The 23,936-nt window shown below is 42.3% G+C and overlaps 1 protein-coding gene across 4 annotated transcripts in view; it reads left to right on the top strand.

Annotated features, from left to right (window-relative positions):
• The window catches only part of TTC39B (tetratricopeptide repeat domain 39B), a 609,447-nt gene that overhangs the window by 417,684 nt on the left and 167,827 nt on the right, over positions 1-23,936 (top strand). For all 4 annotated transcript variants that reach the window (XM_078675907.1, XM_078675910.1, XM_078675908.1 and 1 more), the window contains one exon: positions 2,756-2,887. In XM_078675907.1, coding sequence (XP_078532033.1) covers positions 2,756-2,887 — 132 coding nt within the window. The remainder of the gene's footprint in view (positions 1-2,755; positions 2,888-23,936) is intronic.

Genomic DNA, 23,936 nt, shown 5'->3' with positions numbered 1-23,936 from the left:
GATCTTTTGACTGGGTGTGAGTGTTTGATTGGTTCAGATGCTCCGTCCATCACCACCCCCTTTTGTACCGCTTTGGCCGCCATAAGTGTGGCAGGGTATGCTCAGACGTGAGTCCCTTGCTCACTTTGCCACTGGATTCAAGCAAGCCGGACTGAAGAAGGCTGTAATGCCAGAAACTGGTCCTCGGAAGCTTGTTTCCGGTCCAGGGAAGGCATGGCTTGGCAGTTCGGGCTGGACTGTTCCCATGAGGCACAGGGTCAGACTGATTTGCATATAGCCATGTCTGAACTGGGGTGGCAGAGTGGGCTAAAGAACGGTGATGGATTAAACCCAGATCATTTGACTGGGTGTGAGTGTTTGATTGGTTCAGATGCTCCGTCCATCACCACCCCCTTTTGTACCGCTTTAGCCGCCATAAGTGTGGCAGGGTATGCTCAGACGTGAGTCCCTTGCTCACTTTGCCACTGGATTCAAGCAAGCCGGACTGAAGAAGGCTGCAATGCCAGAAACCGGTCACCGGAAGCTTGTTTCCGGTCCAGGGAAGGCATGGCTTGGCAGTTCGGGCTGGACTGTTCCCATGAGGCACAGAGTCAGACTGATTTGCATATAGCCATGTCTGAACTGGGGTGGCAGAGTGGGCTAAAGAACGGTGATGGATTAAACCCAGATCTTTTGACTGGGTGTGAGTGTTTGATTGGTTCAGATGCTCCGTCCATCACCACCCCCTTTTGTACCACCAAGTCAAGATTTATGTCACTTTTAAAGTTAATCAACTTTTAGAAAGTTGTGACTCTGTGTCCCAGCTAGTCCAGTGGCCTCACAAAGGCCCTGGCACACAGGGAGCATTCTGCCCACCTGGAACAACTTCCAGGATCAGAAACAAAGGCATTTGCTGAAGAGTGAGGTGTGACCTCCTCTCTCAGGAAGGCTGCAATTTGGCGAGCTTCAAAGGGGAAGCTGCATTTGAAGGCGCGCATGTGTCAACTCTCCAGAACTGGATGAGTTTTGTTCCTGTAGAAAGGGTGGAGACTGGGCCAGAGAGGGAAAACCCATCCCCAATCTGTTTTTTTCTGTGAGCATGTAGCCCCTAGGTAGCCACACCTCTGGGGTGGGCTACCAAGCTTCTCACAGCCGAGGAAGAGTTCAGACATCTTCAGAGTGGCAAGAATATTGCACTCTTAGGTTGTGTAATGTCATACATTGCCGTAACATTTTCACCAAAGGGTAGGGGACCTACTAGCCCATTGGCTAGTGACCGCGTTGTCTCCTTTGGGCACTGTCTAGGGATATAATGGGCCCCCCTTGCACCCTGACTTTCAGTACCCATTGGACTTAGAGAGAGGATCGGCAGTGGAGTGTCCTGCTGCCTTTGAAGGTGCAAGAAGAGAGGGTGCACAGGATGGACTCAGAAGGACTGTACCTGCTGCACTTTGGGCTCATGAGATTGGAATGTGTCTGTGGTTCCTGGCTCAGGGAAAATTTGGTTCCCGGCACCAGATCGAAGCAGTGACTTCAAGGGTCAGTCGACTGGCCTCCTGAAATAGCACCATGGTATCCAAGCTGAGAAAGCCCAAACCGACAAAGCAGCAGCCACTCCTGAGGGATTGCCACTGGCTTTTGCCAGATAGGCAAATGGACAAATCCGAGATAGCCAAAATTTGCATGGAAGACATGGCTTGGCAGTTCGGGCTGGACTGTTCCCATGAGGCACAGGGTCAGACTGATTTGCATATAACCATGTATGAAATGGGGTGGCTGAGTGGGCTAAAGAATGGTGATGGATTAAACCCAGATCAGTTGACTGGGGGTGAGTGTTTGATTTGCTCAAACGCTCCGTCCATCATCCCCTTTTGTATCGCTTTGTTCGCCCTAAGTGTGGCAGGGTATGCTCAGACCTGAGTCCCTTGCTCACTTGGCCACTGGATTCAAGATAGCCTGGCTGATGAGGATTATGAACCCAAAACTGGTCCCAGGATGCTCGTTTCCGGTCCATGGAAGACATGGCTTGGCAGTTCGGGCTGGACTGTTCCCATGAGGCACAGGGTCAGACTGATTTGCATATAACCATGTCTGAAATGGGGTGGCTGAGTGGGCTAAAGAATGGTGATGGATTAAACCCAGATCAGTTGACTGGGGGTGAGTGTTTGATTTGCTCAAACGCTCCGTCCATCATCCCCTTTTGTATAACTATCCAAAGAAACCCTGCTGGACTCCTAGACCTCCACCCTGTCGGATTTGGTCGCTTAACCCAGGGTCGGAGTCACTGAACTGACTGTTTCAAACTATACAAAAGTTGGCAACGTTTTTATTGACCAATGTGTGTTTGTGGTTGGATTTAAATTTATATCTTCTAAAATCCATATCTCACGAATCTTTTGGTGGATTATGATGATCAAGGACTCTAAAAATGCATAAAAATATACTCTGTTTTATAAATTGATGTCATGTCTCTTTCATGTTGTATGACTTTCTTATTCCGTTGTTTGGTGTTGTTAAATGCTTTACACTAAGTTCCTTTGTCAAGCCTTGTTGCTAGAAGTCACTGCTACCCAGGGTTGAGCGTGAGGTTTACAAGTGAGCCTGACTGGAACCAATACAGTCTTTGTGAGTTTATTCCACTTTAAGGACACACAACCATATCCTATAATTCTCCCAAACCCTAACACTCACCCACTGTGATTGCACTAATCAAAACTAATATGACCGAACGTGTGGAACAGGATTGAACGTTTTAACGTGTATTTTGCTTCTCCAGGGCTAAAGACAGCATGTACCACGCCCTTGGTTACAGCTCCATAATAGTTATGCAGGCATGCATGACGTTTGAACATCAGAACATCCAAATGGCAATCTGTACAATGAAGGAAGCACTGCATACATGCCAGCGGTAAGCCTGCCTTCTGTTAGTTTTGATGGATTGCACTCCTTGCCACTGTCTCATGTGGTACTTCGATTTCTCATTTGGTTTTGTGCTGACTTGTCTTGTTTGCGTAAGAGGCTCTTATCCTCTATTTTTCACAATTTGCACATTGACCACTGATGTTTCCCATTGAAAGCTTACAACATTAATTGGTACTTTCACAGCTTACACATGGGGAAATGGAATAAGGGGGTAGGAGAATTCTTATGAGGTCGCAGATCTTCTAAGACAGAAGATAAGTGCATACCAAAGGTTTCTTTAAAATGCACTATGGTCTGCCTTTCTGTTTTTTTTGCATGTGAACAAGAAGGCTAGAATTTTTCAGACAGGAAAGAATAAATGGGTTTGCTGATTATCTCCTATATAAAGTGCCTCTTTGGCTTAAAATCTTTCCTATACTGTCTCGATTGTTTAGCAGTAATCTTTATTACTCTTAGTCCCATTCTTTGTCATCACATTCCTCACTGCTTGAAGTATACCCTACACTGAAAGGCAGGTCATTTACAGATCAACACTACAAATGTTAGTCCTTTTTTAGTGTTAACACTTCTTCCCTCCTCTTACCCATAATACTGCCTCTTCCTCTGAAGCTGGCCTGTGTTTTTCACTCTCCGACATGGCAGTGGCAATTTTCTAGGCGCGTTATGGAGATTCAGGTAAGTTTAAATAATAAATAAATGTTTTGTAAATGAACAGGCTGTGATACAGCGGGCTGGATTGTTCCATGTTGGTAGCCCGCCTGGCTGCTATAGTAGCAGGCACAGTGTTACGGGTCCACACAGCAGGCCAAGTAAAGGCTGTGGTGAGCCAGTTCTCTTCTTCTGTCAGGCTGCGTCTGTGTACATGTGATACGAGTTTACCTAAGTCTTTAGGTGGAAAATGGAGGGCTGTAAGTGTGCAGAGAAAAGGAGGCACATTGAGACTGCGTCAGATTCAGGAGAGTTTATAACTGTGTGACAAGATGAAGTGCAGCTTATCACTGACAAGGCCGTAGCTTCAGCTGTACAAAATCAAAATAGAATATTTGAGATGACCCCAGTGTTGATGACAATGAAGCCGAACAGCAAATTAATTCAAGGTGCTCAGCCGGCGGAGGTTATTAGTCATAAAAAAGATGCCTTACCAAGTGATGGACCCTAATAAATTATTTAATTATTTTACGCTAAGTAATTTGGGTTTATTGTCTCTGTGATGGAGTGGAGGACATGCTTTTAAAGAAATGGATTGAAATAGATCAGATGTATTTCCCAAGATCTTTCCATCGCAGATCTCCCTTGACAGACGTAAGCCCCCTCTTTTCACAGTCTGTCAGTGTGAACGCTCTTTTGACAATGATGTCATCTACACTGACTAGGGCGGACTCCCTGCCTTCAGACCCTGTAGACATGGTGGAGGGAGTAGTAAAGAGGGGTAATGCAGCAGCCAACGTCCCATTTCAGCCTGCAACCTATGCTGCATTGGCAAAGCAAACTCTACTAAAGGACGTCTAAGTCTTCTATGAGTGTTTGCAAAAAGGAGAGGATTGAACAGACCTGCTTACATCCATAAAACGGACAGTTCCTGTCTGATTCAACCTTTCAGAGTTTGGATCTAGCATTATTGGCATTTGGCATCATCACTTTTGGCAGAAGAAATATTTTCTTAAAACCTTAGAGCACGAAAGGGCGTGTTTCTCCATCTATCATTTAGTGGGCAAAAGTTTTTTGAACATGAATTATAAAAGTTGGTCAAAAGATCCGCTAAGGAGAAGAAGCTTTTACAACCTTTTAAACAACAAGTGCAAAATCAAATAGAATCTACAAGACAAATGAGTAAACCTAGTTATGGAGGGTATATGATAGACTCAAAATCAATCTGAGGGAGGGAAGGAATACGTGATCCATTCAGTTCCCTAAACTCAATAATGTCTAATCAAAAGAGAAGGATCACTTGTCCTGCATAACATTGGGTATGCGGGAACGGTTCTTTCAAGACCCAATAAAAAACCCTCATTCACGTGTTGGACCGGGTCCGTGAGTGGCAGAGTCAGAACTAGTTGATTTACGGAGGAACCGCAGCAGGCCCCGCTGACCCACTCGGATCCCGATGAGGTTTGAATAAAACCGCTCGAAGGTACCTTGGGACCTTTAGGAACCATATCAAACATTGTTCCTCTATATAGATACACTAAGCAATACTTAGGAGTATACCTCACGTTTAAATACACATCACCCCTGGTCCTGAAGAAAGCCCACCCGACCATCCGGCGACTGAGGGCTGAAACATGTTGACCTACACGATTAGACTAGTGTGAACGAGTCATAATAACTCCAAATCACCTATAACAATTTTATTGCCTCATGAAACCAGAATGAATAAATTAACCAGGTCTGGAACATAGAGACTTTTAATATACCTTCACTGTATCACGAGCACCATCACTGGTCACTACTGTTTTAACAAAGGGTATTTCCTCCTGGTGGAGGTTGCATAACCACTAAACCCTATGATTATGCAAACACGTGTGAGGGAAAGCGGAGAACAAAGATATACCGCTCAACGTTACCAACATCCAACACGTGAATGAGGGTTTTTTATTGGGACTTGAAAGAACCGTTCCCGCATACCCAATGTTATGCAGGACAAGTGATCCTTCTCTTTTGATTGGGTATATGATAGAATCAAGGCAACTTCCTCCAAAGGTGAACTTTTAATCTACTTCTCCTCCAAAAGATGCTTCCAATGGAGAAACATTGATTCAGGATATACACATTGTCAAAAAATAATGCAATAGTGGAGATCTCTCAAGCAAAAAGAGGAAATGGTATATATGTTTAATCCTCTTGGCAGTAAGAAAACCATCAGGGGAGCAAGACAAATTCTAGACCTGAATGGTGTAAATCGGTAGCTGACGTCAAAGGCTTTGAAGATTATATTATTACAGATTCCTATATCATCTCCAGATGATTTTCGAACATCTCTAGATTTACAAGACACCTTTTTCCAAATATGGATTCATCATTTTGTGCAGAAATACCTTTGTTTTTCCCTTGGAGAAGGTTCAATTTTTAGTTCTTCCATTTGTCTTTTCAGAATCTCTGAGGGTATTTGCAAAGGTATTGGCTCCATTTGTTGACTTTGTAAATATGCCAGTACTACACATTTTCCCATATCTAAACTGGCTAACCTGTGCTAATTCATTTTTGAAAGCTCAGTATAAAAAAAAACAACCATGTTGAAATATTCAAGAGTTCAAATATGTTCTCAATCTCAAGTAATCTCATTTACTGCCTGCACAAAATCGTCTTTTCATAGGAGTTCGATTCCATAAGGCCATAAGAGTTTGTCACTCTTCAAAACCTGCTACAGATGAGGTTAAGCAAGGACTTTGCTGCAGTTAAACAGTTTCTACAAGTGCAGGGATACATGTCCGGGATAACTGCATTAGTCCCTTGGCCAAGACTATCTCTAAAGCTTTTAGATCAGTACATGTTAGCCATTTGGAATCCAGCCAGCGAGTAATTACCATCCTTATTTCCTCTAACAGAGAACTTGAGAGGACAAATTACTTGGTGGTTGGGCAAGAATCACTTGAGCAAGAGCGCTCCATTGTTGCTTAATATCCAATAGTTATAACTAGGGATGTCAGTGCATTAAACTAGGAGGTGGTTTGGGAGATTACAGTTCAGGAAAGATGGAACAGAGACTTTCCAGAGGAACAGTGACTTTTCTCTAATTATAAGGAACTATTGGCCATGTTTATGGCTCTACAGAGATTCGTCCCCTCTAATCTAGAGCAAGGCATTGTTAATCCAAAACAATCAGGTTGCCAAGGCTACATAAATTACCAGGGAGAATATACAGAGAGGGGTTGGCCTAACGGCTAAGGCACTCGACCTCGGACCTGGGGATCTGGGTTCGAGTCTCGGTAACGACGCCAAAACCCCCCTGTGATTCTGGGCAAATCACTTAATCTCCCCGTGCCTAAAATGAAAAAAAAAAAAAAAAATGTCCTCATGTAACGTAACTGGTGCTATGTAAAGCGCTCTGATAACTGATTCGGTTCGGTTCTAGTTCGCGCTATATAAAACTCTGCAAAATAAAAAAATAAAAAAATACAGTGTAGATATAACCGAGAAGGCTCGGCAGATTTCCATATTGGCAGAGAATCAGCTGTTCTTTCCTAAGGCATCTTGCCTGCCAAGGGAACAGAATTTAGTGAAAGATCAGTTTAGACATCAGCTGCCTTGATCTGCAGATCCGTAAATACATCCACTAGTTTTCGTGAACATAACCAAATCATGGGTCAAGCCTTGGATAGATATTCTCTCATTGCGCAAAAAGCACTTTGCTTCCAATTTTGTGCTTGGTAACTCCATGTGTGGATGTGGAAGAGAGGATGGGAGGTAATGGGATGTCCCAACCTCTCTGAGGTTGGGACATCCCATTCTAAGCAGAACAGTAAAATTCAGATTAAAATTGTGTATTTTAGTGAAATTGTCCATTTTTGCCTCACGGGTTCCAATTCACTAATCTTGGCTGTTTACAATTTTAGGACTACTTTTCTTTCAAGGATATTTGTTATATTATTTTAAAAATGTTATTTGTAACAAAGCAATTGAGTGAAATAATTGCTATTTACACTGAACCAAGGAGACCTGACTGTGTCACTTTCCAGTCTCAGTTCTCCTAGTAGGGGATACAATTACAACCTAGAACAACAAAATAGGAACACACTTCTGACACCTGACAGTCACTTTTATTTTGCCTCCCAGTTAATAGTATTCATACAGTGCAAGCACCTCATATCTTCTGTCCCGTACCCTTTTACTCAGAAACTTTAGAATATGGTGGTGGAGGAACAATTTTCTGAGTGCGGGTGCTACTATCAATGTTATATCACTCAAGCCATTGAGATTGTGAAAAATCAAAGAATCACACACAGAACAGGTGTGACAAATGAACCATGCGTATTCAGCAGGAGGGTGGTAAAAGTGTTGTATGTAGTTGATGGTGGAGCGCTCTGTCACAAATATGTTACTAAAGTATGGTGCGGTACTGCACTGTGATTTACAGAAAGAAAGTACATCTTCCATTGTAATGGCCATTACATTTGCACAGATGTAGTTTTACTGACAAAACAATATAGCACACAAACAATAATGTGTGGGTGAATATTTATCATTTGAGCTTCACCAAGTTAAATGTCCTGATTTGGTTTCATCCTATTAAAATCTTTTGTTCCATCACATTTTACAATGACGAGAAACGCGTGCTTCATTTGTGATTTCTTAACTGCTCATATATTTTGAAATTTCTGTACAGATAATTTACAGATCTTTAAATGTTGTGTGTTACTTAAAAATTGACATCCTACAGCAATACGATTTGCACCTCTTGCACCTCTTGCACCCCAGCAAGAATGTCACATAGTAGAGTTTACAAAATCTTACAACTTTGCTGTCATGGAAAGTAAACATCTGTTTCCATGTGAACTAAATAAGCAGAAATTTGTCAGAAGACATATCCAGACATTTTACCTCTGTTTTTGAAGACGCAGCAAATGTGACAAGATAAAAACAAAATGTAAGCGCAACTTTGTAGCTCATTCGCCTTCTGAATTCAAGCATGGTTATTTTGGGGGTCCTGCTGCGCCCTCCCCACAGCCCTACTTGCAACGCCTGTGCACAAATTTCCTCTTCAATGTAACATTCACTTTTTCGGAGTAAAGATTTCTTGCTTGCCTTCCTGACAAATTCTACATTTTCTCCACTGCGCTCCTTCTCGAGGGACAAAATAATCTGATATTCTCACATCGTCTTGCCTTTGCTTCTAAGCGCCAGTCATTTAGAAAACCATTCCTCATTGCTAAAAATTTCATTAATTGTCCCTTTTTCGTTACCCGAGTTGCCTTTGTTGGGCTTGGCCCAAAGCACTTTTTAATGTACAGAAGCATAGATTCTCTCAAATCACCTAGTATCTCAGTGTCTCAGGTAGCCAGTCGTCTAAAAAAGAAATCGGGTCATCTTCTTCCTCTTGTTTACGTTTGTCATATGCTGAAGTTTGGGCCTTTTAATATTTATTTTTCTGACTGGCCAACTCTCTAAGGTAAATTGTGACTGTCACAAGTCTCTTTTGTATTTCTTTGATTAATTGTACAGATCCTAGATTGCGCCCACGGCACTATCTGTTACCCAGTTTCTGTAAGGCTATGATAATCTCACTCAGGTTGTTGACTTTCGTGTTAGGCAAGGTAGTGCTGTTTTGCCCAGCATGTCCTTTACAGTGCTCCATTGTGAAGAAATTTGGGGGATTACATCAAGCAGGGGAACTGTTCATGGTATTACATGTACATGAAAGGTACAATAACGATTAGCATGAAAGTGACAAAACGAAATATTATAAAGCAATACAGTATTGCTAACAAAAAATTGAATGTAGAGGAAGCATGTATAAATAAGATGGAATCGTGTATCAATACACAACATACATACAACATACATCTCTTCCCTTAACAAAATAACTAAACAAAATCCTTGAGGTCTCTTACCTTGTCTTTATCTACACCTCATAGGAACCAGAGAAGCTACAGTGGATTTAGCCCACATGACTTCTTTTTGATTATCATGGCCTACCCTACTATCATCATTTGTGAGGAAATATCAGAGCTAACATTGAAATCATACCACTCGCTTTCATTCTTTTTAAATGCGTTGCCTAGCTCTTGTTTTTACTGGTATTTGCTCCTAATACGTGCTGCTAATCTTTCTTTGACACTCGCCTGCTCCTCAGCACCGCTCCCCTTCCTCCAATCCTCCCCGGTACACTGTAGCAATTCTTGCTGATTTTGAGTCGAGGGAGGTTTGGTTAAGCTTGCGTCCACTTCTGCAGCAACAATCCCGGATGCCATCTTGGGAGTTGGATGGTCTAGTCTCCTTTCTCAGCCCAATGCCTCTGTCCATATAAATGGAGTATGGTGCCGATGCACAGCGGGCGCGCTGAAGGCGTGCCAAAGGCAAGCCTGTCTGTGCCCCACAGCGCCCAGCCCCGTCCCCCTGGACCGCCGTCTCCAGATTCTGCAGGGAGCATTAGGTACTCTTGGGAGGCTCTATTGGCATTAAGACCCAGTGATAAAGATCTCCCTGACAACAGCCCTAACACCTCTCCCCCGACCCCTCCCCATTTCTCTCTCCCTAAGTAGACCAGGTGCCCTGGTCTCAATCTTGCCAGCAGCTCAGTTAACACTTTGATACCTGACCATCAAAATAGAAAAGGTTGTGACCCAACACTTGTAAACATCTTGTTTATGCTACTAAACACAAGGTCCCTAGAGAAACACTATCCGAAGTTCTCTGACCTTTTCCAAGGGCAGCAAGTAGATGTTGCTTTTGTAACTGAAACATGGGCAGACTGTGGCCCTGGCCCAGAAATTGTCGCAGCAACCCCCACCCCTCCCCAGGATATGCCGTCAATCAGTTAGACAGGCAACTAAAGAAGGGCGGGGTGTGGCTGTCTTTTTTCATACATATTTTAAAACGACCTTCGAGCCACCAGCCACCCCTTGCTTTGAGGCCCTAGTTTTCTCGATGAAGCTTCCGGACTCTCAGCCATTTAAGGGAATGCTAATCTACTGCCCTCCAGGACTGAAAAGCGGTTTCGCTGAAGAGCTTAGCATGACTCTTGAATCACACATTCTTAATGCTAATTTCTCAGTGTTAGATGATTTTAATTTCCACTTGAAAAATGAAACTAACCCAGACTCCTTAAAGTCGATTGATACAATGAATGCGCTTTGGCTATCCTTAATCTTTAGAGTCCAACGCACAAGGCTGGACATATGCAAAATGGGATTTTCTCAAACCATCCAGATATTAATTTACTACCATCTCTTCCTCTCACCTGGTCAGATCATTGGGCAGTCAACTGGCAAATAAAGACCAAGAGAAATGCCATGTACAGAGATGCAAATAAACAAACCCCCAGAAGAAGCCTGGCACAAGATACAGCCGGTCGAACTGAAAGATGCCCTTACCTCAGTACGCTGCCAATCGGCTGACAACCTGGAACGGAGCATTGAAAACCTTTTGCTCTGGTTAAACTCAGTGCTAGACACTGTAGCACAGGTCAAACGAAGAACCATAGCTAAAAAAGTCTCCCAGCCATGGTATAACGAAACCGTTAGGACATCAATGCAGAACTGCCGCAGGCAAGAACAAAAATGGAGAAAAAAATACAAGGAGAAAATTATCTACAAAAATAAACTAGCGGAACACAAAAAACGTATCATAGCTGCAAAAACCTCCTTCCTACTAGCCTGAGCAGATAAAATTAGGTTGTGATGCTAACAAAACTCTTTTTCTAGTTATAAAAAAATTGGTGGCTCCAGCCAGCCCCAACACTGCAGTAATTAATCAAAAGTTTTGTGATGCTCTGGTCAACTTTTTTCAAGAAAAGGTCGCCAACATCTTTAACAATTTCACTGCAGGGAGAACTGCCATCCAATTGAAAGGACAACTCCCAATTACCACATCAGTTCAAGCCAGATTCTCCACCTTTAGGGCTGCTTTGGGAAAACAGCTTGCAAAGTTAATTCCATCAATTACATCTGGCATGACCCTTGCCCCCCAAAAATAATGCACTTGATCCCGGTACAAGTGGCACAAAACCTGGGGCAAATCTTTAGTGTTTGCAGAGGGAATTTTCCTTACTCAATGGAAACGTGCCTCTGTTCAACCTCTGCAAAAAAGGACAACCTGAATGCATTGGATTTGAAAAACTATCGCCCCATATCAAAAATCCACTTCACCGCTAAGCTGGCAGATAGAGTAATGAACAAACAATTCTCAAAGTTTATAGAGGAAAACTCTCTTCTAGACGACACACAGTATCTGTTCAGGAAGAACCAGAACACAGAATCTTCCCTGATAGTAGCCACTGAAGATATCCGAGAAAAGCTAAATGATGGGGGGGACAGCGGCTTTGATCTTGTTAGATCTCTCTGCGGCATTTGATACGGTCAACCATGATATTCTGGATGACCGTCTGTGGAGCTTGAGGATTGAGGCTACTATATTAGAGCTTCTTCAATCCGTCCTGGCCAATAGACATCAAAGTGTGGCTTTGGGCAATTTCCCATCTAGGCCTTTCTCCCTGCCTCACGGAGTCCCTCAGGGCTTGGCCCTGGGCCCAACACTATTCAACCTTTATGTTACACCATTGTCGACACTCATCAAAACTTCTGGCTTCTCCCTATCATCAGATGCTGACAACACTCAAATTGTGGTGTCACTAACAAAATCCGAAATCAATTCAGCTCTGCCTTTAGGATCTGCATGAGGAAGCGAGCAATTGGATGGACAATAGTTGTCGTAAACTGAAAGCCATAAAGACGGAGGTCATTATTTTTGGTGACAACCCCTCATTTTGTAGGACAGCTTAACGGCCGTCCAAGTTGGGCCCACTCCCTGAACCCACAAACAAAGTATTAAATCTCAGTTTTCTGTTAGATTATGAGTTAAAGCTCAAAGACCAGGTGAACAAAACTATTTCTGCCTCATTCTGTTACCTGAGGTTGGTAAGAAAGATTGAAACATTTCGACCTCCTGAGCTTTTGAAAACTGTGATTATTGCTTTGGTACTCTCAAGGATTGACTACTGCAATAGTCTGTCTTAACCTGGCAGTAGGTCCCATGAAGAGGCTTCAGACTCTGCAGATTGCAGCTGCATACTTCCCCTTTAAAATTCCTAAATATGAATCTGCTAAAAGACCCATCAGGAAATTCCATTGGCTACCAGTCCGACAACGCTGCAGGTTCAATGCCCTCCGTTTGGCCTACAAATCACTGTATGAACTGGGACCATTTCAAGGAGAAGCTCAAATGGTATGTCCCAGGGAGGACTCTCCGTTCAAGTTCGGCCAAGAACCTGATTGTTTACCAATTTAGGAGGACCACCTGTGGTGGAAAGAGCTTTTCAGGACCATGGCAGAGCTCCTAAATAGCCCACCACCGACACTAATAGCTGCCCCTCCTTACTCGCCTTCAGAAAGGGCTTGAAGACATGGCACTTACACAAGACTAGGAGGCACTCTGCATCCATTCCTAACCTCTATAGCACCATGACGCCCTCGAGCATGAGTTTGCGCTTTACAAATTACATTCATATCATATCATATGACCACAATTTGTCCTGTAATAGATCATTTCCATCCAATCTATTAGCTATGGCGAGTCAAAATTCTTTTAATCCTTTAGACTAAAACATTACTTTGTGTAGATGGCATACATTAGTGCATTATTCCACACCAATAGAGAAATTACTTCCTCTTATACAGGATACATTGCATACCATTGACTGTGGTGATAGAGAAGGGAAATCCTACTCCAATGAAACGGTCTTTAAGAAAACTAATAGCTGCCAGTATCAATTGATTGTATACTTGTCCATTCAACACACTGCGAGTAGTATTCCACCAAAGTGATAATGTATTTCTTGTCACCATTGAAGATGCGAAAGAGACCCATAAGATCTAGAGCTGAATGCCACTGAGGACACAGTGAAAGTCTGCACCATAAAGATGTAACAGCTGTTGCATATTCAGAACAATACTTAATAAAACAGGCAATCATCTTATCCATATTTTGCCACTTGTATACTTCTCTGATCAGCTTCTTGGTAGATGATTCACCCAAATGGCTCCTGCCTGCAAGTTCTATGGTCCTGTGCTGCATGCACACTAACCGGTGGAATATTCTTGTAAACCCTCATCACAACTCCAAATAAGCTGTAGATTTAAAAACAAAGATCTTCCCCTGGGCCATTTATCAATAATGAATCTTTAAATGCGAGTTAAATTATCACCTTCAGCCATGCCTTTCATTCACTTATTCGTGTCTAACATATTTACAGCCATATCAAAGGTATCATTGACAGAAGCCACAACATAGTAAAATTAAAACAAAGTCACAATTATAAGTATTTGCAGACATCTTCAACACGCTATCTGCCCTGCAATTGTTCTTTCCAGAAACATACTCTATGTCAAAATTGAATTCAAATAACTTTGATAGAGTCCAAACCAAGCTTGAGGACATATTTCCAGTACCATGCTTGAAAAGCAGAACAATAAGCCGTTTGTGTTCAGTTAGAAGAACAAGATGCCTACCCCAAAGGAAAGGTTTTAAGTTTTTCAATCACACGCATGCATCCCAAGATATCCTTTGAATGGTGAAATACTCTTGCTAAGTGTCAGATAAAATTCTGCGGGCAAAACTGACAATATTAAAAGATTGAACTTGCCCATCAATACATTGTTAGAACAGCACCAGGACATATAGCACTTGCATAACTGTGACTGTGTATCATTTCTTTTGAGAAAAGGTGTTAAAGCGGGGGCATTCACAATTTTGTTCTTGATTTAGTTAAAGTCAGACGTCATTTGACTTGTCCAAAAGATTTTAAAAGTTTTCTTCATGATCACACTCATCAAAGCTGTAAGTGAAAAATAAAACATCCACAAAACTAGAATAAAATGTATTTAGGGTAATTTCTCATTTTGTATAGTCTGGACTAGAGAAGAGTCTTTTGTACTGATACTCTCCACAGATGTGCAATGTTCAAAATTAATCTACCTCCTTTCCCTGAAATTTTCACTTATCCATAGATAAATCATACCTTTAAATTATAAAATGCGATAAACTTTGCTTTTCCTATTGTTATGGTAATGAAGAGAATTACCAGTGATCAAGATGCCCTCTTGAAATGCCCCAACTCCGTCCGTGTCCCTAAACAATGAATACATGAGTCTCTGGAATGCAGTTGCAGTCAAGGTTAAACTAAACTGCATTGGACAGAAATAAAATTATTCATCAGGGGGTAAGACACGTAGTGAGATGCATGCAATTTTCTATTAAACAAATCTGATGGTAGCCTCCCACATGTCCAGTGTGGAAAAATATTTGGCATGACACTGTTTAGAAAACAGCTCTTGAATTTTTAGGAGGAGATGGCAGAATTAGCTTTAGCAAAGAATGGGGATCTGCACACATCCTCAAATATCCTGATGTTTTTCAGACATGAATTTTAGGCGCAACCCACTCTGACAGATCAGTGGGTTCTATAACGCCATGTTCACATAACTCCTTTAAAGTTTGGACAAGTCCCCCGTAACACTAAAGCAGGCTTCATGCTTTTTATTTTTGACAGGTATTTCATTATTCTTGAGTTAGATTTCATGTCAGGAATAGTCAACCTTTTCTCATTTGCAATTGAACAAATCCTTGTGTCCAAAAAGCGTGTTCAGTGTTAGCTAAGGATCCATCAACCTAAGAAATAGGTTTGTCCAATCCTAGTCAAAGATGTATTCCAAGATTGCCATTATAATCCATCTCAAGACAAGTTAAGCCTTTTTAGGGCTCGCCTGGCGTTGGAGCGCGAAGCGCTCCCGCCAGCGAGTTCTATAGCCGCCTTGCTCCCTGTCAAGGGAGTAGCAGCTGTGAACGAGCCCGACACAGAGCTGGGAACGAGCCGACCCAGGTCTGTGAACGAGCTTCAAGGTTGAGCAGCTTGTGCACGTTTGTTGGACGAAAGGCGCTGCAAGCCCGCCAGACCAATTATCCCAGCATGAAACTCTACTTCCTGAGGCGCCACAAGACCAATTATCCCAGCAGGAGTCTCCACTTCCTCAGGCGCTGCAACAATTATCACAGCATGAGACCCACTTATCACAGCATGTCAACAGGCGCCCCAGGCTGCTGGAGCACTCAACTATAATTAATGTGCAGTTGAGTGCTCCAGCAGCGTGGGGCGGCTCTCTGCATGCTGTGATAATTATCACTTTGGGGCCTCATGCTGTGATAATTACGGCGGCATGCTCTATTTGCAGCACTGAACATTTTCAAAGAAGGCGAAGCAGTGACATTCATTGAGACACTCACCCTCACGCCCTCACCCCCTCACCCCTCACACACCTCCTCACCCTCACACACCTCCTCACCATCACACCCTCACCTTCACACCCCCTCACACACACACCCTCACATACCCTTACCAGCACAGCAAAACACAACACAGCACAGCAAAACACAACACAGCACAGCACAGCAAAACACAACACAACACAGCAAAACACAACACAGCACAGCAAAACACAACACAGCACAGCACAGCAAAACACAACACAACACAACACAGCACAGCACAGCAAAACACAACACAGCACAGCAAAACACAGCACAGCACAACAAAACACAACACAGCACAGCACAACAGAGCAAAACACAACACAGCACAGCACAGCAACACACAGCACAGCAAAACACAACACAGCACAGCACAGCAAAACACAACACAGCACAGCACAACGCAGCACAGCACAGCACAGCAAAACACAGCACAACACAGCACAGCAAAACACAACACAACACAGCACAGCACAGCAAAGCACAGCACAGGACAGCACAGCAAAGCACATCAAAACACAGCACAGCACAACACAACACAGCACAGCAAAACACAACACAACACAGCACAGCACAGCAAAACACAGCACAGGACAGCACAGCAAAGCACAGCAAAACACAGCACAGCAAAACACAGCACAACACAACACAGCACAACACAACACAGCACAGCACAACACAACACAGCACAGCACAGCACAACACAACACAGCACAGCAAAACACAGCACAGCACAACACAGCAAAACACAGCACAACACAGCACAACACAGCACAGCAAAGCACAGCACAGCAAAACACAACACAACACAACACAGCACAGCAAAGCACAGCACAGCAAAACACAACACAGCACAGCAAAACACAACACAGCACAGCAAAGCACAGCACAGCAAAACACAGCACAGCACAACACAGCACAGCAAAACACAACACAACCCTCACGCCCTCACCCCCTCACCCCTCACACACCTCATCACCCTCACACACCTCCTCACCCTCACACCCCCTCACACACACCCTCACATACCCTTACCAGCACAGCAAAACACAACACAACACAGCACAGCAAAACACAACACAACACAGCACAGTACAGCAAAACACAACACAGCACAGCAAAACACAACACAACACAGCACAGCAAAACACAGCACAGCACAGGTCAGCACAGCAAAGCACAGCACAGCAAAACACAGCACAACACAGCACAGCACATCAAAACACAGCACAGGACAGCACAGCAAAGCACAGCACAGCAAAACACAGCACAGCAAAACACAGCACAGCAAAACACAGCACAGCAAAACACAGCACAGCACAACACAGCACAACACAGCACAACACAACACAGCACAACACAGCACAGCAAAACACAGCACAGCACAGCACAACACAGCAAAACACAGCACAGCAAAGCACAGCAAAACACAACACAGCACAGCACAGCAAAACAACACAGCACAGCAAAGCACAGCACAGCAAAACACAGCACAGCAAAACACAGCACAGCAAAACACAGCACAGCACAACACAGCACAGCAAAACACAACACAACACAACCCTCACGCCCTCACCCCCTCACCCCTCACACACCTCATCACCCTCACACACCTCCTCACCCTCACACCCTCACCTTCACACCCCCTCACACACACCCTCACATACCCTTACCAGCACAGCAAAACACAACACAACACAGCACAGCAAAACACAACACAGCACAGTACAGCAAAACACAACACAGCACATCACAGCAAAACACAACACAGCACAGCAAAACACAACACAGCACAGCACAGCAAAACACAGCACAGCAAAACACAACACAGCACAACACAGCACAGCACAGCAAAACACAACACAGCACAGCAAAACACAGCACAGCACAACACAACACAGCACAGCAAAACAACACAGCACAGCAAAACACAACACAACACAACACAGCACAGCAAAGCACAGCACAGGACAGCACAGCAAAGCACAGCACAGCAAAACACAGCACAACACAGCACAGCACAGCAAAACACAGCACAGCACAACACAACACAGCACAGCACAACACAGCACAGCACAACACAACACAGCACAGCACAGCACAACACAACACAGCAAAACACAGCACAGCACAGCACAGCACAACACAGCAAAACACAGCAAAACACAGCACAGCAAAGCACAGCACAGCACAGCAAAACACAGCATAGCAACACACAGCACAGCAAAACACAGCACAGCACAGCAAAACACAGCACAGCAAAACACAGCACAGCACAGCAAAACACCGCACAGCACAGCAAAACACAGCAAAACACAGCACAGCAAAACACAGCACAGCAAAGCAAAGCACAGCAAAACACAGTACAGCAAAACACAGCACAGCAAAGCACAGCACAGTAAAACACAGCACAGCAAAACACAGCACAGCACAGCAAAACACAGCACAGCAAAACACAGCACAGCAAAACACAGCACAGCAAAACACAGCACAGCACAGCAAAACACAGCACAGCAAAACACAGCACAGCAAAACACAGCACAGCACAGCACAACCAAGCACAGCACAACCAAGCACAGCCCAACCAAGCACAGCCCAACCAAGCACAGCACAACCAAGCACAGCACAACCAAGCACAGCACAACCAAGCACAGCACAACCAAGCACAGCACAACCAAGCACAGCATAACCAAGCACAGCATAACCAAGCACAGCATAACCAAGCACAGCATAACCAAGAATAGCGTAATAAAGCACAACAAAAAATAGCATAACAAAAAATAGCATAACACAACACAACAAAACATAGCATAGCAAAACAAAGCATAGCATAGCAAAACACAACACAACATAGCATAGCATAACAAAGCATAGCATAACAAACACAACAAAACATAGCATAGCATAACAAAACATTGCATAACAAAACACAACATAGCATAGCATAACAAAACACAACATAGCATAGCATAACAAAACACAACATAGCATAGCATAACAAAACACAACATAGCATAGGATAACAAAACAAAGCATAGGATAGCAAAACAAAACATAGCCTAACAAAACATGGCATAACAAAACATGGCATAACAAAACATAGCATAGCAAAACATATAATAGCATAGCAAAACATAGCATATCAAACACAACAAAACATAGCATAGCAAAACAAAGCATAGCATAGCAAAAGATAGCATAGCATAACAAAGCATAACAAAGCATAGCATAACAAAACATAGCATAGCATAACATAACAAAACATAGCATAACATAGCATAGCATAACAAAACACAACATAGCATAGCATAACACAACATAGCATAGGATAGCAAAACTAAACCGAGCATAGCATAACAAAACAAAGCATAGGATAGCAAAACAAAACATAGCCTAACAAAACATGGCATAACACAACATGGCATAACAAAACATAGCATAGCAAAACATATAATAGCATAGCAAAACATAGCATATCAAACACAACAAAACATAGCATAGCAAAACAAAGCATAGCATAGCAAAACAGAGCATAGCATAACAAAGCATAACAAAGCATAGCATAACAAAACATAGCATAACAAAACATAGCATAACAAAACATAGCATAACAAAACATAGCATAGCAAAACAAAGCATAGCATAGCAAAACACAACACAACACAACATAGCATAACAAAGAATAGCATAACAAACACAACAAAGCATTGCATAGCATAACAAAACAAAGCATAGGATAGCAAAAAAACATAGCATAGCATAACAAAGCATAGAATAGCAAAACAAAACATTGCATAGCATAACAAAACATAACATAACAAAACATAGCATAGCATAACAAAACAAAACATATCATAGCCTAGCAAAACATAGCATACCAAACACAACAAAACATAGCATAACAAAACATAGAAAAACAAAGCATAACACACACAAGCACACACACACAACCACACACACACAACCACGCACACATAACCACAACCACACACACAACCACAACCACACACAACCACACACACAACTATCTATCTATCTATCGCCCTCACTCTATCTGTCTATCGATCTATCGCCCTCACTCTATCTGTCTATCTATCGCCCTCACTCTATCTATCGGCCTCAGTCTATCTATCTAATCGCCCTCACTCTATCTGTCTATCTATCGGCCTCACTCTATCTAATCGCCCTCACTCTATCTATCGCCTTCACTCTATCTTATCGCCCTCACTCTATCACCCTCACGCTATCTATCGCCCTCACTCTATCTATCGCCCTCACGCTATCAATCGCCCTCACTCTATCTATCGCCCTCACTCTATCTATCTATTGCCCTCACTCTATCTATCTATCTATCGCCCTCACTCTATCTATCTATCAATCTATCTATCGCCCTCACTCTATCTATCGCCCTCACGCTATCTATCTATCGCCCTCACGCTATCTATCACCCTCACTCTATCTATCTTTCTATCGATCTATCGCCCTCATTCTATCTACTTATTTAGATACTGATCGCCATCACTCTATCTATCTGTCTAGCTATCTATCGCCCTCACTCCTATCTATCTATCTATCTACCTATCTATCTCGCTCACTCAATCTCTCTATCGCCCTCCCTCTATCTATCTATCCCACTCACTCTATCTATCTATCCCACTCACTCTATCTATCGCATCACCACAGCATCACTAAGGGGCACAACAACATCACTATGCGCTACCACAACAACATCACTATGCGCTACCACAGGATCATTGAATGCCACAGCATCACTAGTCGCCACCACAACATCTCTCAGCCCCACCACAGCATCAATCTGTGCAACCATTTACCAACAACTGGGTCAAATATGATCTCTCAATGTTTCAAGCTTTATTACAAATGTCACAAAAAGAGGTTAGTATTTCACTTCTGTTCTTGGATTTTCGTCACAATAAAATACACTGAACATATTCTTCAGAAAAGTTATTTACAAAAGTTTAAGCTATTGCCATTATAAATTACAATAACTTTTATTTAAGTATTAATTATTAAAAAAATTCAAAGCCATTGTTATTTGTAATATCAATACATCTAAGTCACGTGAATACAACACATATTGCATTACAAATGCTATAGGTGTCACAAGTTATAACTATTGGCATTGTAAATGACAAAGCTATTATTTTTGCTATTTTCAAAACCAACACATATATAACAAATGTGTCATTTACAATACCAATAGCTCAAACTTTCCTAATGCGAGACCTTATGCATTGCAAATGCTTGTTAGTTATGTAATCTTTTTCTAAGGTTAAACAAATAGTGGAATTCAGGAATCCAAGCATTGGAATCCAATTTGTGGAATAGGAACATGTTCTTACATCAGCATCATGTAATGTTAGATCACATCATTTTTAATCAACAGTATAAGAATAATCAAAGTCTGCTCAAACTTCAAGGTTATCCATTGAAATGCAACGAATTGAAGAATAATATGGGTCTTCATCAATGCCATGTTGATCTTTATGAACTGTAAAAGTTTTCCCATTGGCCAAACTTTCCAGCTCTGGCAAATGTGAAATCACTAAGATTACATTGACTTTGGAATACAGTTGAACTTCGTCAGAATCCTGAACAAGGTTGATCTCTTTGGAGGAGGAGTTGCATACACTGCCAAAATGACCTAGTTTATAGCCGTTTAGCTTTGTCATGACAAGATTTGTAATTGGCAGAATGCGGATGTGAGCCATGATAAAAACGTTGGTGATTCAAATTACCCCCAAAAGTAGAGTAATCTTTGTTTTTGAACTTAATTAGTTCTTCTGAAGTCTTCTACTGAACAAAAGTCAAATGTCTGAGCTTGATGAGATTTAAACAATTCCTTGAATAAGCGCTTTGAAATTTACACACTCTTAATAATATCCACAGTTTCTTTCAGAGTGGGTTTCTAAGAGTAATTGTCCTTGATTTTAAAAAAAAATTAAAACAAAGAACAACAATCTGGTCTTTAATGTAAAGTTTTAAAGTACCGTCAAACTCACATTGGAAAGCCAACATTCTCAGAGATCCGACATAGGAGTGGATTGGTTTGTTTGGAATTTGAACTCTGGTGTAAAACTTATGTCTCTCTACAACAACGTGAGGCTCATCAATAAAGTGTGCTTTAAGTCTGGTAATTGTTTCTGGGTACTCATTAAAATAACCTGCAGCAAATCCTTGAGGACTAGGTTAAAGCGGTGAATATTCACACATTTTTTCAATCTCCTTTCCAAGAAGTTTTAAAAGTAAAGCCTTTTTCCGTCATAATCCAATGTTTTTCCGACCAAGGCCACTAAATAATTATTAGTTAACTTGAACTCGGAATTTCATTTCGTTAGGGGTTCACCAGTTAAGTCACTAAATAAAGAGAATGATTGAACTGCAATATAACCAAAAGTGTACACAAGAATGGAATCAAGAAGTTGGAACACCTGCTGCAATACCGACGTTGGCCAGTAGGTGGCACTAGAGTCTAAAATAATAATGACACAAATTTATGGACAAATATAGAGACACTGGAAACAAAGATAGCACAACCCAAAAAAAATCAATAATAAACAGTAATTTAGCAGGGCGGAGTGGAAGATTACGTAAAAATAAATGAACAGAGCAGCAAGATCCTGACAAGAAACTGATCATGCGGCTGCGGACGTTGCAATTTTCAGCGTTTTTTCTATTGAACGGTGTTCTAAAGAGGCAGAGGTAGCTGAAAAGGCTGGGGATGTTTTATTTTATTTATTTATTTTATGCGTTTTTATATAGCGCGGACTTAACCCGAAGGTGTCAGAGCGCTTCACAATAGGAACAGTAATGATACATGAGGAGAAAATTACATGAGGACAAATTACACAAAAGCAAACGTTACGTTACATGAGGCAAAAGTGACACTTGTGAGAAAACAAAATACAAGAGGTAGCAAACGGTACATTACAGGAGGGAAAAGTGACGTGTGCAAGTTACAAAGGCGTACAAAGTACAAGTAGAGCTATAATACTCCAATAAATCAATAAATGTCACACACTCAAGCACAAGAACAAACGTTACATAGGCAATGGTGGCACTTGTGCAAGTGTCTAAAGCAAACAAGATGTGAGAGGTAGCAACCAGTATGTTACAAGAGAAAAGTGACGTGTGCATGTTACAAAAGAGTACCAAACACAGGTAGAAGGATAATACTACAATAAATGGCAGATACTCAAACCGCAAGAACACCCTGGGTGCGATTGTTTCCAAATGTCACAAAAGAGCTAAGGAAATACGAAAGAAATGCTCTTTATTGCAGCACCCAGCATGTGGCTACATGTCATCAGCAACAAACCATTGGCTGAGCAATGGAATCTTCAGAAATACAGGGCAACAGGAAATGACGTGGGAGAACACTAAGGAAAGAAACCCTAAGAAGGAATGTATATCAGTATTCAACAGGTGAACCTTCATGGTGTTTTTTATGCATCATACAGGCAGTTTTAGAGCTGCCACTAGATAAATATGGCAAACCTGAAAACTCAACCTCACCGGCGTTGTCCCAGTTTATGGTGTGGTAATATTTGCACCTCATAAGGCATGAAATGTCATTGAGTTAATATATCTGCAAGGGTTACACTGATGTACCCCATCAGTGTTGTCCTCCCCCTTAGATGTTTCTTACGTGATGCTCTGCCTGACAGCCCAACTTCACTTCAGACCGCAAGTACAAACAACTCCCACAGATTAAGGTTGCTTGCCTCCCAGGGATCTCACGGCCACCAAAGCAGTAGTATCCTCAGTCTGGTCCCATGTCTCCTGAGCCCTGCATTCCTGTGCCTCTTACCCCCTTGCATACACCGCTCCATTTTTTGTAGTTCCGCTCCACTGCAGCCAAGTCCACTCCCAGTTGGTTAGTTAGGCAAAGGGGGGGGAAGTCTCTTTCTGGGTCTTGTCAGACTTTGAATGGGACTCAGTTGTTCCTCAGCACCTTCTCACAAGTGCACAATATTCAGTGGTAATAAATGCACGTTTTTTGGTTGCTTATATTTTTACATTATTTTGGCCTCGGAGCGACATGAAAGTTGCTGCAC

The sequence above is a fragment of the Lissotriton helveticus genome, chromosome 2_1, assembly GCF_964261635.1.
Source record: "Lissotriton helveticus chromosome 2_1, aLisHel1.1, whole genome shotgun sequence".
Lineage (NCBI taxonomy): Eukaryota > Metazoa > Chordata > Amphibia > Caudata > Salamandridae > Lissotriton > Lissotriton helveticus.
This window is presented reverse-complemented; position numbering and strand designations above follow the sequence as displayed.